General features: G+C 54.1%; 1 protein-coding gene across 1 annotated transcript in view; it reads left to right on the top strand.

Moving 5' to 3' along the window:
* The window catches only part of ptpn18 (protein tyrosine phosphatase non-receptor type 18), a 60,647-nt gene that overhangs the window by 11,100 nt on the left and 34,098 nt on the right, over nt 1–15,449 (top strand). The window contains 4 exon segments of the mRNA XM_059949561.1: nt 9,572–9,677; nt 11,695–11,772; nt 12,893–12,946; nt 12,948–12,989. Coding sequence (XP_059805544.1) covers nt 11,695–11,772; nt 12,893–12,946; nt 12,948–12,989 — 174 coding nt within the window. The 5' untranslated portion in view covers nt 9,572–9,677.

Below are 15,449 nucleotides of genomic sequence, written 5' to 3'. Positions count from 1 at the left end.
TATCCCTCGCACCTCCCCTACCCGTGGACCCGCCCGAGAGTGGTCCTTTAACTGTGTTACTGTACTTGTCTTTGCCAGTTCCTTGTTCCGCGTATCTGCCACCCTCTGGGGAAAGAAGTTGCCCCTCAGGTCCCCTTAAAAATATTTTGCCCCTTTTCACCTTAAACCCCCATCCTCCAGCTCTTGATTTTCCCCCAGCCCTGGGGGGGGTGCGGGGGAAGAGTACGTGTCCCTCATGATTCTACATTTTTATGCAGAGATACAGAGCAAAGCAGGCCTTTCCAACCCCATGACACACACTGCCCAGCAATCAATCACTTTGACCCGAGCCAAAGGGCCAATAGATCTACTGAGCAGCATATCTCTGATCTATGGGAGGGAACCACACACATTTAATCACCTCTATAAGGTCACCACTCACTCCAAGGAATGAAGCCCCAGCTGGCACAGCTTCTCCCCATCGCCCCTGTCTGTCAAGACCCAGTAACATCCGCACAAATCTCCGCACACGTTCCGGTTTAACGGGATCTTTCCTACAGCAGAGCACCCGGAACCGAACACAGTCCTCCAAGTGCGGTCAAAACCAGCATCTCGGACAGCCGCGACTCCCCTGACCCACGGTGAAGACCAGTGCCCCAAACGCTTTCCCCCGCCGCCCTGCCTACCTGTGACTCCACTTTCGGGGGGAGCCGTGTACCTGCATCCCAGGGTCTCTCTGTCCTGCAGAGAGAACTGAGAGTCGGGTCTGTTATCACGGGCACGTGCCGCAAGAGTTAGTTGTGCAACACAAAGGCGCAAAAGGTGTCTGTAAATAGTGAACTATAAGCAAGCAGTGCGAAGAGAGGATCCCTGAGGTAGTGTTCGTGGGACCGTTCAGAACGTTGCTGGAGGAGGGGAAAGAGGCTGTTCCTGAATTATTGACACAAAACTGAGGCTTTTTAAGATATTAGTCAGACTACGATGAGCAGTGTTCAAAGTTCAAAAGTACACATTATCAAAGAACGTCTCCCTACCACAAAACAAAGAAACCCTGTACAGCCCATTGAAAAAAAGCGGACCGTCGGACACCTAATACGAGAAACGGAGAACAAATCGTGCAAAGGATAAGAGTAAGCAAATAGCATTCAGAAGTAAAGCTCGCGAAAGCGAAGCCGGTCATCACCGTGGCCGGTCCGGGAGCCCGTTGGTCGCAGGCCGCAGCCTCAGATCAGCGCAGAGATGAGTAAGACTCATCCAGCAGCGAAATGAGCGTCAGCCCGAGCCCAACACCCAGACCTTCCCGCTGTAAGATGAGATAAACTTTATTTATCCGGAAGGAAAATTATTGTTGCAAGGTCACTCAGTCAGAAATATATACTCTAAAGTACAAAATGTAAGCATGCAGGTAAGGGGGAGGGGGGTAGTTTAATTGGCCAGACATTGTCTCATTCCTCGCTGTCAGACCTGGGCCCTGCTGCTTTGAAACGTTCTTGGGCCTGGGCCCCACCACCCAGATTCGGCCCATACCAGACCTTTTCAATCTAGCCCAGAGTTGTCGGCCAAACATCGGCTTGTCTCTCACTCCTGCGCCCGGGACCCACCACCTCGGATCTGCCGCTTCGAACCGACCCCAGGTCTGCTCCAGGAATGGCCAAACTTCGGCTTGTCCCTCGCCCTGGGGCCCCGTTGCCTCGATTTGGCCCTCATGTGACAGGCACCTTTGAGACTTCAGTTCACACCAGGTCGCTTAGGCGCTTCAAAAGCTCAAAACCTCCAGAAAGGGAAGTTGCTGGCTACTGACTGCAATGCTCATTGTCCTGGAAAAAAAAACTTGATTAATGGAGTAGTTAGTAGATTTGCTTGCTGCCAGTAAGGCATCACTGCATCTCAACAGCACCGTTTTAAACATTTTATCGAAGAAAAGAAGGTCCAGGGGAGGCTCATGAGAATGATCCTGGGAATGAAAGGGTTAATATCTGAGGTGCGTTTGATGGCTCTGGGCCTGTAGGAGTTTAGAAGGATGAGGGTGGGTGGGGAGTGGGGGTATCTCATTGAAACCTATCAAATATTGAAAGGCCTAGATAGAGTGGACATGGAGAGGATGTTTCCTGTGGTGGGGGGAGTCTGGGATCAGAGGGCACAGCCTCAGAATAGAAGGACGTCCCTTTAGAACAGAGATGAGGTGGAATTTCTTTCGCCAGAGAGCTGTGAACCTCTGGAATTGGTTGCCATGGCTGCAGAGGCCAAGTCATGGGTTTATTTAAAGTTGCCAGGTTCTTCATTAGTCATTGGGTCAAAGGTTACGGGGAAAAGGCAGGAGAATGGGGTTGAGAGGGATAATGAATCAGCCACGGTGGAACAGACTCGAGGGGGCCAAATTGCCCGATTGTGCTCCCACAAATGATTCTGCAGAAACTAGAGGTCTTGAGCAGCAAGCACTAAGTGCTGGCTTCTTCCCCTGTCCTTTCCAGTCCCGATGAAGAATCTGGGCCCGAAATGGCAACTCTTTATAGCCGCTGCCTGGCCCGCTGAGTTCCTCCAGCCACTGATGACGAGGGTCCTTAAGTGATGGGCACTGCCTTCTTGAAGGCATCCTCGATGGCGGGGGGAGAGGGTTTGGGTTAGAGAAAAGCCAAAAAGAACCTTGCATGCATTTTAAGTTGTTTCTCCGTCCCTGCGAGACAGACCTGGACGGTTTGAGGAAGTGATTTTCTTGTGTTCACATTTTTTTTTTCCAATGTGCGCTTCCTTGTGTGAGTGGTGCTGTTGGGCAATTCATTTATGCACCTTGAACTTCTCTATTTCGCCTTTTCACTGCCTGGGCCAGGTTGGGGTCCGGCCCGGGGAAGGTGGTGGGGGTGGGGAGGCGCCTCAGGTTTGGCCGGTGCCGAGGAGGGGTGGGTGGGGCAGCATGGTCGGCATAGGGTGCTGGGGCAGCCCCCTCTGCTGATTGCGGAGTGGATTCTGCTCCACCCGTTCACCGGCAGCTCACGGGGCGGAGCGCGGGGGGTGGTGGGTGAGGGGGAAAGAGGGGTGGGGGTAGGGGTGGGTGAGAAGGGCTATAACTAGGCTGAAAGCACAGCAGCGACCATGAACTGCCACCTTGTCTAGCACCCCTCCCCATCCCCATCCCCATACTTCCAGGGACGTGGGTGTCCGCAGGTGATCAGGGAGACGGGAGGGGGATGGGGGGGCGTAGGGGAGGGAAGGGGATCACAAAGTCTGGGAGGGGTGTAGGAGAGGGAAGGGAGTCACGGATATGGGGAGGGGTGTAAGGGAGGGAAAGGGGTCACGGGAGACAGGGAGGAGGAAGGGGTCACAGAGATAGAGGTGAGAGGGGGTTCACAGTGACTGGTAGGGGTGTAGGGGAGGGAGGGGGGGTAGGAGGGAAGGGGGGTCACAGATAGGGGGTAGGAGAGGGTTCACAGTGACTGGTAGGGGTGTAGGGGAGGGAGGGGGGTAGGAGGGAAGGGGGTCACAGAGATAGGGGTAGGAGAGGGTTCACAGTGACTGGTAGGGGTGTAGGGGAGGGAGGGGGGTAGGAGGGAAGGGAGTCACAGAGATAGGGGTAGGAGAGGGTTCACAGTGACTGGTAGGGGTGTAGGGGAGGGAGGGGGGTAGGAGGGAAGGGGGTCACAGAGAGGGGTGGGAGGAGTGTTCACAGTGACTGGTAGGGGTGTAAGGGAGGGAGGGGGGTAGGAGGGAAGGGGGTCACAGAGAGGGATAGGAGAGGGTTCACAGTGGTAGGGGTGTAGGGGAGGGAGGGGGGTAGGAGGGATGGGGGTCACAGAGATAGGGGTAGGAGAGGGTTCACAGTGACTGGTAGGGGTGTAGGGGAGGGGAGGGGGGGTAGGAGGGAAGGGGGGTCACAGAGATAGGGGTAGGAGAGGGTTCACAGTGACTGGTAGGGGTGTAGGGGAGGAAGGGGGGTAGGAGGGAAGGGGGGTCACAGAGATAGGGGTGGGAGAGTGTTCACAGTGACTGGTAGGGGTGTAAGGGAGGGAGGGGGGGTAGGAGGGAAGGGGGGTCACAGAGATAGGGGTAGGAGAGGGTTCACAGTGACTGGTAGGGGTGTAGGGGAGGGAGGGGGTAGGAGGGAAGGGGGTCACAGAGATAGGGGTGGGAGAGTGTTCACAGTGACTGGTAGGGGTGTAAGGGAGGGAGGGGGGGTAGGAGGGAAGGGGGGGTCACAGAGATAGAGGTGGGAGAGTGTTCACAGTGACTGGTAGGGGTGTAGGGGAGGGAGGGGGGTAGGAGGGAAGGGGGTCACTGAGATAGGGGTGGGGAGGGGGTTCACAGTGACTGATAGGAGTGTAGGGGAGGGAGGGGGGTGTAGAAGAGGGAGGGGGGTAGGAGGGGAAGGGGTCACACAGAGACAGCGGGAGCAATGTGGAGGGTAAGGGGAACCCTGCACAGCCTATTTTGTATGTAGCGTTCCTAGTAGCTGCCTTCTCTCCTCACTCCCCCCCCCCCCCCCCCACCACCGCTGGACTAGCGCACTCAGAGCGCCCTTAGCAAGTTCTCCCTTTCTCCCCTTTCTCTCTGAGTCACCGTTTCCCGAAACCATCCAGTTCCCTCTGCGAACACACAGGCCCATCACATGCTACCCATTGTTTCTCCCTGGCCCACACAACCCCTTCCCGTTCATTCCTCCATCAGACCTGGGCCAGGTGTTCAGCAAGGGGTATATCCTTCATCCATTGCGGAGAAAACAGGTCAGCGCCTCGGCTTCCTTAGGAGTTTGTGAAGATTCAGCATGACGTGTAAAACTTCTACGGATGTGTAGTGCCGAGTATTTTAACTGGCTGCATAACAGCCTGGTTCGGAAACACCAGTGCCCTTCAATGGAAAATCCTACAAAAAGTAGGGGATACAGCCCAGTCCATCACGGGTAAAGCCCTCCCCACCATTGGGCACATCTACATGCAGTACTGTCACAGGAAAGCAGCATCCATCAGCAGGGACCCCCACCACCCAGGCCCTGCTCTCTTCTCACTGCTGCCGTCAGGTACAGGAGCCTCAGGACTCTCACCACCAGGTTCAGGAACGGTTATTACCCCTCAGCCATCAGGCCCTTGAACCAAAGGAGATAACTTCCCTTGCCCCATCAATGAAATGTTGCCACAACCCATGGACTCACTTTCAGACTCTTCATCTCAAATTCCCGATATTTATTGCTTATTCACTTATTATTAATTTTTTTAATCTTCTGAATTTGCACAGTTTGTTGTCTTATGACACTGCCTGTTTGTCCGTCCAGTTGGGTGCGGTCTTTCATTGATTTTATTGTGTTTCTTGGATTTACTGAGTATCCCCGCCAGGAGATTAATCTTAGGGTTGTGTATGGTGACATATTCTGTATGTACTTCGGTCATTGGGGACTCGGGTCACCCCAACCACAAACTGTTCCAGCTGCTACCATCGGGGAACGGTACCGCAGCGTAAACGCCAGGAGCAACAGCTTCTTCCACCAGGCCATCAGACTGATTATCTCGCACTGATACAGTTTTATTTCAATCGGTACATTTAATGTCAGAGAAATGTATACAATATCCATCCTGAAATTCTTTTTCTGCACAAACATCCACGAAAACAGAGGAGTGCCCCAAAGACTGAGTGACAGTTAAATGTTAGAACCCCAAAGCCCCCCCCAGCTCCCCCCTCCCATGCACAAGCAGCAGCAAAGCAATGACCCCCCAACCCCGTCCCCCACCAGCAAAAAAAAGCATCGGCACCTTCCACCGAGCACTCGAGTGAGCACCAAAGTGTAGATAAAGACACAGACTTGCAGTAACCCAAAGACCACTCAATCACCTGGTCATCTGACATCTCCCCCCCCCCCACCGTTTCACAGTGAGAGGGAGACATAACAAAACAACTCACTGATTTATGATGTTAAAAGTCTGACGCATCGCTTCTTCCGAGCTCTGTACCCAAAGAACTCGGGTCTCTGGGCACGCAGCCAACTCGCTGCTTTCGATCTTCCGTCTCCCGCGACGCATCAGTTCTCTGTAGCAGCACCGACCTCGAGCCTGCCCGCCTCCAAAGCCCTGAAGGCACCCCCGTCTTGCAGGCCGCGTCTTTGGCATACCGAATAGCGGGCAGTCGTGAGACCGCGAGAGCAGCTCCAGGTCAGCGTCCTCAGAAGAACCCTGAGCAGGATTTCTATGCTTATGTTGCCTGTCCTGTTGTACAAGCTATTTATCACAAATTACTATGAATTGCACATTTAGACGGAGACGTGAAGATTTTTGCTCCTCGCATACGTGAAGGATGCAAGTAATGAAGTCAATTCAATTCAATAATAAATTTACTTTGGATTTTGACCTGTCACTACCATTTCTGTCCTGTCTGGTCAAGACTCCCCCGGCTTCTCCTTTACCATTGGGCCCTGTAATTGCTCTGCTCTTTCTTGACAACCCTCCCCTCAATTTTCCGTGGCGGAGGGGGTTTCGAGAGGTTAGCAGCCCAGAAGCAGGGTGGTGTGTCTACATTAGGATCTCTCAGTACAGGGAAATGAGTCCTTCGGGGCAGAAAGGATTCCCACCATCCAGATCATGGTCTCTTCTCACTGTTGCCAGGAGGAAGGAGGTGCAGGAGCCTGCGGTCTGACGCCACAAGGTTCAGTAACAGTTATTACCCTTCCACCATCAGGCTCCTGAACGAGTATGGATAACTTCACTCAACTCAGCGCTGAACTGATTCCACAACCTATGGGTTCACTTCAAAACTCGTGTTCTCAATATTTAGTATTTGTCTTTTTTTCTCTTTTCTTTGTATTTTGCACAATTTGCTGTACTTTGCACTTTGGTCGTTGGTCCATCGGTCATCTGAGGTTTCTCATTAACACCGTTGGTTTACTCTCGACAGTATTTACCGTGAATGCCCACGAGAAAATGAATGAGGGTAGTGTCTAGTGACAGAGATGTACTTCGATAATAAACTCACTTTGAACTCCGAACTTATCCATGTCTGACACAACTTGTGCTTTGAATTTGTTTCATAATCCTGTGCGTGTGGCATCGATCGAAGACCCTCGCAAAATCCAAAATATTGAGACCGGTTTCCCTTTTCTATCTGTGTGCCTGTCCAAGAGTCCCTGAAATGCCATTGGTGTATTTGTCTCAACCACTTCCTCCAGCGCAGTTTCTGCAGACACTGGAGATCTTGAACAACACATAGAAGTGCTGGAAGAACTCAGCAGGTCACACAGTATCCATGGAGGGAAATAATCAGTTGACACTTTGAGCTGATGCCAATTTCCTCTGGCAGCTCGTTCCAGTTGCAGACCAGCCTCTGGGTGAAAAAGTTCTCCCTCGGGTTTTTTAAAATATCTCCTCTCTCACCATGGACCTAGTTTTCCCGGGGAAAAGGACTATGAGCATTCAAAGTCAACCTTGTGGTCATACACACAAGTAGTTAAAGACATAGGGCATAGAAACAGGCCTTTCAGCCCATCTAGTCCATGCCAAAGATATTCTACCTGCAAGCAGACCCTCACCTTCCTATGTTCTAGGTCACCATTCCCCCTAAGCTGGGCGGGTGCGTGACCACACAGTAACTGAAATGCCCCCGTGCACGTAGCCTTTGTTGTGACCCTGCGGGAGTTTTCTTTTATTTAATGCCGATATGATTTTGTAATCTATGTTAATATAATTGTGAAATACCCTGTAATTATGTGTTCATGAATATAATCCATAAATTCCCTAAATAATCAATCTTTGAAGCATTTTGGAGCTTCGACGTACCTACGTAGCCAGTGTTTCAAGTTACAACACTGTAACAAATTGCAACAATAAACACAGAATGGAAGTCAGTAGCTCATTTCTAATGAACTGATATGCTGCTGAACACTGATACAGATTACAAATGTCCCAAAGCCACTGTCCCTGGAAGAGGAGCTCTGAGAGGGGGGAGGAATGCGTGTGATTGGTTACCAATCTTTTAAATTATGAGAGGTAGAGTGTCGAAAGCCGGTCTCTTACCCTGCCACCCCCTCTCACTTTAAGTGCGCGTCATCTTGTGTCAGACGTTAAAAATGTCCAACGTAAGTCTAATATAAGTGTCAAGAATTATAGGCCTTGTTCCCTCTGCTATGCGTGTGCGTTTTTCAACCAACGCACAAAGGAAATTAATGTGCGCACAAAAGGTTAGTTACCTAAAATAATGTAGTAATTAATAATTATACTAATTGAAAATATAGGCATCCGTTAGTCTCGTGAGACCATGGATTTGCGCTTTGGAGGGTTTCCTGGGGAGGGTTGTATGGGAGATCAGCAGTTGGCCAAGCTGCAGGCCTTCCCCTCTCCACGCCACCGATGTTGTCCAAGGGATGGGCACTAGGACCCAAGCAGCTTGGCACCGGTGTCGTCACAGAGCAATGTGTTGTTAAGTGTCTTGCTCAGGGACACAACATGCTGCCTCAGCTGAGGCTCGAACCAGTGACCTTCAGATGCCTTTATCCACTAGGCCATGCGCCAACACTTTATTGAAAGTGATCTTTTGGCTAAATGTTCAAATAACTGGGGGACTTAAATATGTGTGTTATTTTGTTGTTCTGTGCAGTTTGATGTCAAATATTTTGTAAACCTGCATGAACAGTACCATCCAGTGTGCACAGTTTATGCAGGTTTACAAAATATTTGTGCATCCAGTGCACACATACTTTTGTCACAGGAAAAAAAATTTGCACAACGTAAGATTTCTGCACACACTGAGTACTAAAAATTAGAGGGAGCGTCGATTATAGGGCATGCGTTTGAGGTGAGAGGGGAAAAGTTCGAAGGAGATATCAGGGCAAGTATTTCGCCTGGAATGAGTTGCCAGGGTGGTGGATGCAGATATGGAAGAGGGGTTTAAGAGTTTTACAGACAGATGCACGGATGGATGCTCAGGGAATGACATTGTGTAGACAGAAGGGCTGAACTTAGCTGGCAATTGATTACTAGATTAGCGAAGGGCCTGTTCCCGTGCTGGACTATGCTACGTTCTTTGTGCCGCAGAGGGTGATCCCAGGGTGCCACGTGTCATGGAGAGTATACTGTCCGGCTGCATCACAGCCAATACCCTTAAATGGAAAGTCCTATCGAAAGTAGAGAACATGGCCCAGTCCATCACGAATAAAACCCTCCCTACCCCACCGAGCACATCTTTACGAAACGGGGTCTCAGGAAAGCAGCATCGGTCATCAGGGACCCCACCACCCAGGACGTGCTCTCTTCTCACTGCTACCATCAGGTAGAAGGTACAGGAGCCTCAGGACTCTCACCACCAGGTTCAGCAACAGTTGTTACCCCTGAACCAAAGGGGACAATTTCACTCAGCTTCACTTACCTCATCACTGAAATGTTCCCACAACCTATGGATGCACTTTCAAGGACTCTTGATCTCTTGTTCTCGATATTCATTGCTTTTTCTCCTTGTTGTATTTGCACGATGGTCGAACACCCTAGCTGGTGTGGTCTTTCATTGCGATTATTACTCCATTGTTGAGCGTGCCCACAGGAAGATGAATCTCAGGGTTGTATATGGTGACATTGATGTACTTGGATAATAAATTTACTTCGAACTTTCATTCCTCCCTCCCCTCCAGAACCTGAAGAAGTCGGCGCTGACCGGCGAGGGTACCGAGCTCAGCACCGAGGCGGGCAGGCTGAGGGGGAACGCCAAGAAGAACCGCTACAAGGACATCTTGCCATGTATGGTCAGCCCCAGGTGCCCAACGGGGAAGGGGGAGAGGGAGACGATGTGAACGGAGAGTGTGGCTGCTTCCAGAAGGGAAGAGAGACGGCTTTCAGGAAATGGAAGGGTTCAGCTTTCGGGGAAATAGAATTGGGGTGAATCGGGAAAAGGAAGGGGGAGTCAGTGCATGCACTTCGACCCAACCAGTCCGCGCTGACCCAGCTGGTCCCAACTTCCCGCGTTCAGCCCTTACCCCTCCACGTACCTCAGCCACTTCCTCTGGCAGCTTACTCCACTCACCCACCACCCTCTGGGTGCAAAAGTTGCCCCTCAGGTCCCCTTTCCTCTCTCACCCTAAATCTATACCTCTGTTGGTCGGGTCTTGGGTGATTTCGCAAATCCTGACACCGTAGCGTAGTTGTTAGCACAACGCTTTGCGGTCCAGACGTCCCGGGTTCACTTCCCGCCACCGCCCGTAAGGAGTTTGTACGTTCTCCACGTGACCGCGTGGGTTTCCTCCGAGTGCTCCAGTCTCCTCCCACTGTCCAAAGACTAGTCGGCTCAGTTAATTGGTCATTGTAAGTTGCCCCGTGATTAGGCTGGGGTTAAGTGGGTGGTTTGCTGGCCGGTTCGGCCCGTTGGGCCGGGAGGGGCTGTTCCGTGCTGTATCTCAATAAATAAACGGGGTTCTCGGGCCGATCCTCTGGGCTGCCAGGAGCCCACTTGCCCCCGGGGCCGGACTCCGCCCAATCCAGACCAACATCCAGCAGCTCCCGGACCAGGACCCGATGGATCAGGGGCGTGTGCCAACCTCTCTGTCTCCTGCCAGGGGAGAGCAAACACACCAGGACCACGAGAATCAAAAAAGTTACGATCCCGAAGCCATCGTGCTGATCAACAAAGATCAAAGCAAAATTTATTATCGGAGCACATACATTTCACCACATACAACCCTGAGATTCATTTCCCTGCGGGCAGACTCAGCAAATCTACAGAACAGTAACTGCAACAGGATCAGTGAAAGATCAACCAGAGTGCAGAAGACAACAAACTGAAAATGCAAATCAGTAATGAGAACAGGAGATAAAGGGTCCGGAAAGAGAGATCATTGGTTGTGGGAACATCTGAATGGATGAGTGTTGTTATCTCCTCGAGCCTGATGGTTGAGGGGTAATAATTGTTCTTGACCATGGTGGTGTGGGTCCCGAGGCTCCTGTACCTTCTACCTGAGATAGCAGCTCCACCCGTTAACCTGTCCCACCACATCCACAGCAGCCTCACGACCCCCATGCGTTGTCACCTGACCCACACGCAAGCACGCATAGGTTCATTGGTCGAGGGAAATAGTTGGGGTGTGGTCACAGTGCAGGGCAATGGGAGTTGGCAGTTTAAATGGTTCAGCATGGTCTAGATGGACCGAAGGGCCTGTTTCTGTGCTGTACTTCCCTATGACTCGAACGACCTCCACCATACATCTGTAGGAATTTGCTACAATTGCACATATGTAGATGACCCTATTAAAATACAAGCAAGTTTCAGAAAGATAAACCGATGTGGAAAATAACCTCACACTCCCCCAGTGTCCTGCCCGTTACTGTCCACAGTGTCCATGCCTCTCCTGATATTAAATACTCTATAAGGTTGGGCCTGGTCCTCCCCCCGTTCCAAACCAAGGAGTGTCACTGTCGTTAGCGGTTCACCAGTGCTATCACAGCTCAGGGCAAAGGTCAGAGTTCAATTCCAATGTCACCTGTAAGGGAGGAGAGAAAGGAGGGGAGGGGGGTAGGGAGAGGAAAGAGGGAGGGAAGGAAAGGGGGAGAGGGAGGGGCAGAGGCATGGGAGAGGGAGAGAGGGTAAGAAAGAGAGAGGAGGAAGAGGGAAAGGGAGGAAGGGAGAGGGAGGAAGTAGAGGAGGGAGGGAAGGGGAGAAAGGAGGGAGGGATGGAGGAAGGAAAGGAAGGGAGGAGGAGGAAGGTGGAGGGAGAGGGAAAGAGGAATCACATCTGACGGTGCTTGGGTCTCCCCCTCTCTACAGATGATCAGACACGGGTTCCCCCTGACACTGCTGACAGAGGAGGGATACTCTGACTACATCAATGCGAACTTCATTAGGGTGAGGAGGGAGTGCCGTGCACCGGGAGGGACAGGCGGTGAGGAGGGAGTGCCGTGCACCGGGAGGGAGAGGCGGTGTGAGGAGGGAGTGCCGTGCACCGGGAGGGAGAGGCGGTGAGGAGGGAGTGCCGTGCACCGGGAGGGACAGGCGGTGAGGAGGGAGTGCCCGTGCACCGGGAGGGACAGGCGGGTGAGGAGGGAGTGCCGTGCACCGGGAGGGAGAGGCCGGTGAGGAGGGGAGTGCCGTGCACCGGGAGGGAGAGGCGGTGAGGGGGGGAGTGCCGTGCACCGGACGGGAGGGAGAGGCGGTGAGGAGGGAGTGCCGTGCACCGGGAGGGAGAGGCGGTGTGAGGAGGGAGTGCCCGTGCACCGGGAGGGAGAGGCGGTGAGGAGGGGAGTGCCGTGCACCGGGAGGGAGAGGCGGTGTGAGGAGGGAGTGCCGTGCACCGGGAGGGGAGAGGCGGGTGAGGAGGGGGAGTGCCGTGCACCGGGAGGGAGAGGCGGTGAGGAGGGAGTGCCGTGCACCGGGAGGGAGAGGCGGGTGAGGAGGGAGTGCCGTGCACCGGGAGGAGAGGCGGTGAGGAGGGAGTGCCGTTGCACCGGGAGGGAGAGGCGGTGAGGAGGGAGTGCCGTGCACCGGGAGGGAGAGAGGCGGTGAGGAGGGAGTGCCGTGCACCGGGAGGGACAGGCGGTGAGGAGGGAGTGCCGTGCACCGGGAGGGAGAGGCGCGGTGAGGAGGGAGTGCCGTGCACCGGGAGGGAGAGGCGGTGAGGAGGGAGTGCCGGTGCACCGGGAGGGAGAGGCGGTGAGGAGGGGAGTGCCGTGCACCGGGAGGGAGAGGCGGTGAGGAGGGGAGTGCCGTGCACCGGGAGGGAGAGGCGGTGAGGGGGGAGTGCCGTGCACCGGGAGGGACAGGCGGTGAGGAGGGAGTGCCGTGCACCGGGAGGGAGAGGCGGTGAGGAGGGAGTGCCGTGCACCAGGAGGGAGACACGGTGAGGAGGGAGTGATGTGGGAAAAGAGGTGCTGGGTAGGCAGTACCACACTGCAGAAGGAGTAACAGTGAAGAGGGAGGTTGGAAGCTGGTCCCTGTGGAGACTGACTGTGTCGGTTACTGACTACAGGGTGCAGATGGTCAGCCGACCTACATCGCCACGCAGGGACCCCTCGGAACCACCCATCGTTGACCTGTGGAGGATGATATGGGAGTTCCGCGTCACCCGTGAGTGAAACAGAGAAATCCCTCGGCGGTCGGAATCTCCCCCCCAGCCCCACGTCACGATAGAAATCTCCCCGTAGCCCCACGCCGCGCGATAGAAATCTCCCCCTAGCCCCCACGTCACGATAGAAATCTCCCCCCTAGCCCCACGTCACGATAGAAATCTCCCGCTAGCCCCACGTCACGATAGAAATCTCCCCCCAGACCCACGTCACGATAGAAATCTCCCCCTAGCCCCACGTCACGATAGAAATCTCCCCCTAGCCCCACGTCACGATAGAAATCTCCCGCTAGCCCCACGTCACGATAGAAATCTTCCCCCAGACCCACGTCACGTTAGAAATCTCCCCCTAGCCCCACGTCACGATAGAAATCTCCCCCTAGCCCCACGTCACGATAGAAATCTCCCGCTAGCCCCACGTCACGATAGAAATTTCCCCCCAGACCCACGTCACGATAGAAATCTCCCCCCAGACCCACGTCACGATAGAAATCTCCCCCCAGACCCACGCCACGATAGAAATCTCCCCCCAGACCCACGTCACGATAGAAATCTCCCCCTAGCCCCACGTCACGATAGAAATCTCCCCCTAGCCCCACGTCACGATAGAAATCTCCCCTGTAGCCCCACGCCGCAATAGAAATCTCCCCCTAGCCCTACGTCACGATAGAAATCTCCCCCGTAGCCCCACGCCGCGATAGAAATCTCCCCCCAGACCCACGTCACGATAGAAATCTCCCCGTAGCCCCACGTCACGATAGAAATCTCCCCCTAGCCCCACGTCACGATAGAAATCTCCCCCCAGACCCACGTCACGATAGAAATCTCCCCCCAGACCCACGTCATGATAGAAATCTCCCCGTAGCCCCACGTCACGATAGAAATCTCCCCCCAGACCCACGCCGCGATAGAAATCTCCCCCCAGACCCACGTCACGATAGAAATCTCCCCCCAGACCCACGCCGCGATAGAAATCTCCCCGTAGCCCCACATCACGATAGAAATCTCCCCCCAGACTCACGTCACGATAGAAATCTCCCCCCAGACCCACGCCGCGATAGAAATCTCCCCGTAGCCCCACGCCGCGATAGAAATCTCCCCCCAGCCCCACGCCGCGATAGAAATCTCCCCCCAGACCCACGTCGCGATAGAAATCTCCCCCCAGACCCACGTCACGATAGAAATCTCCCCCCAGACCCACGTCACAATAGAAATCTCCCCCCAGACCCACGCCGCGATAGAAATCTCCCCCTAGCCCCACGTCGCGATAGAAATCTCCCCCCAGACCCACGCCGCGATAGAAATCTCCCCGTAGCCCCACGCCGTGATAGAAATCTCCCCCCAGACCCACGCCGCGATAGAAATCTCCCCCCAGACCCACGTCACGATAGAAATCTCCCGCTAGCCCCACGTCACGATAGAAATCTCCCCCCAGACCCACGTCACGATAGAAATCTCCCGCTAGCCCCACGTCACGATAGAAATCTCCCCCCAGACCCACGTCACGATAGAAATCTCCCGCTAGCCCCACGTCACGATAGAAATCTCCCCCCAGACCCACGTCACGATAGAAATCTCCCCGTAGCCCCACGTCACGATAGAAATCTCCCGCTAGCCCCACGTCACGATAGAAATCTCCCCCCAGACCCACGTCACGATAGAAATCTCCCGCTAGCCCCACGTCACGATAGAAATCTCCCCCCAGACCCACATCACGATAGAAATCTCCCGCTAGCCCCACGTCACGATAGAAATCTCCCCCCAGACCCACGTCACGATAGAAATCTCCCCCCAGACCCACGTCACGATAGAAATCTCCCCGTAGCCCCACGTCACGATAGAAATCTCCCCCCAGACCCACGCCGCGATAGAAATCTCCCCTTAGCCCCACGTCGCGATAGAAATCTCCCCCCAGACCCACGCCGCGATAGAAATCTCCCCGTAGCCCCACGCCGCGATAGAAATCTCCCCCCAGACCCACGCCGCGATAGAAATCTCCCCCCAGACCCACGTCACGATAGAAATCTCCCGCTAGCCCCACGTCACGATAGAAATCTCCCCCCAGACCCACGTCACGATAGAAATCTCCCGCTAGCCCCACGTCACGATAGAAATCTCCCCCCAGACCCACGTCACGATAGAAATCTCCCGCTAGCCCCACGTCACGATAGAAATCTCCCCCCAGACCCACGTCACGATAGAAATCTCCCCGTAGCCCCACGTCACGATAGAAATCTCCCGCTAGCCCCACGTCACGATAGAAATCTCCCCCCAGACCCACGTCACGATAGAAATCTCCCGCTAGCCCCACGTCACGATAGAAATCTCCCCCCAGACCCACATCACGATAGAAATCTCCCGCTAGCCCCACGTCACGATAGAAATCTCCCCCCAGACCCATGTCGCGATAGATCTCTGCCCCCCACCTACCCATTACTTCTCCTCCCTCCTTGCTGAGCGA

The sequence above is a fragment of the Hypanus sabinus genome, chromosome 24 (genome assembly GCF_030144855.1).
Source record: "Hypanus sabinus isolate sHypSab1 chromosome 24, sHypSab1.hap1, whole genome shotgun sequence".
Classification (NCBI taxonomy): domain Eukaryota; kingdom Metazoa; phylum Chordata; class Chondrichthyes; order Myliobatiformes; family Dasyatidae; genus Hypanus; species Hypanus sabinus.
The sequence above is the reverse complement of the archived record's forward strand: the minus strand, read 5'-3'. Positions and strand labels throughout refer to the sequence as shown.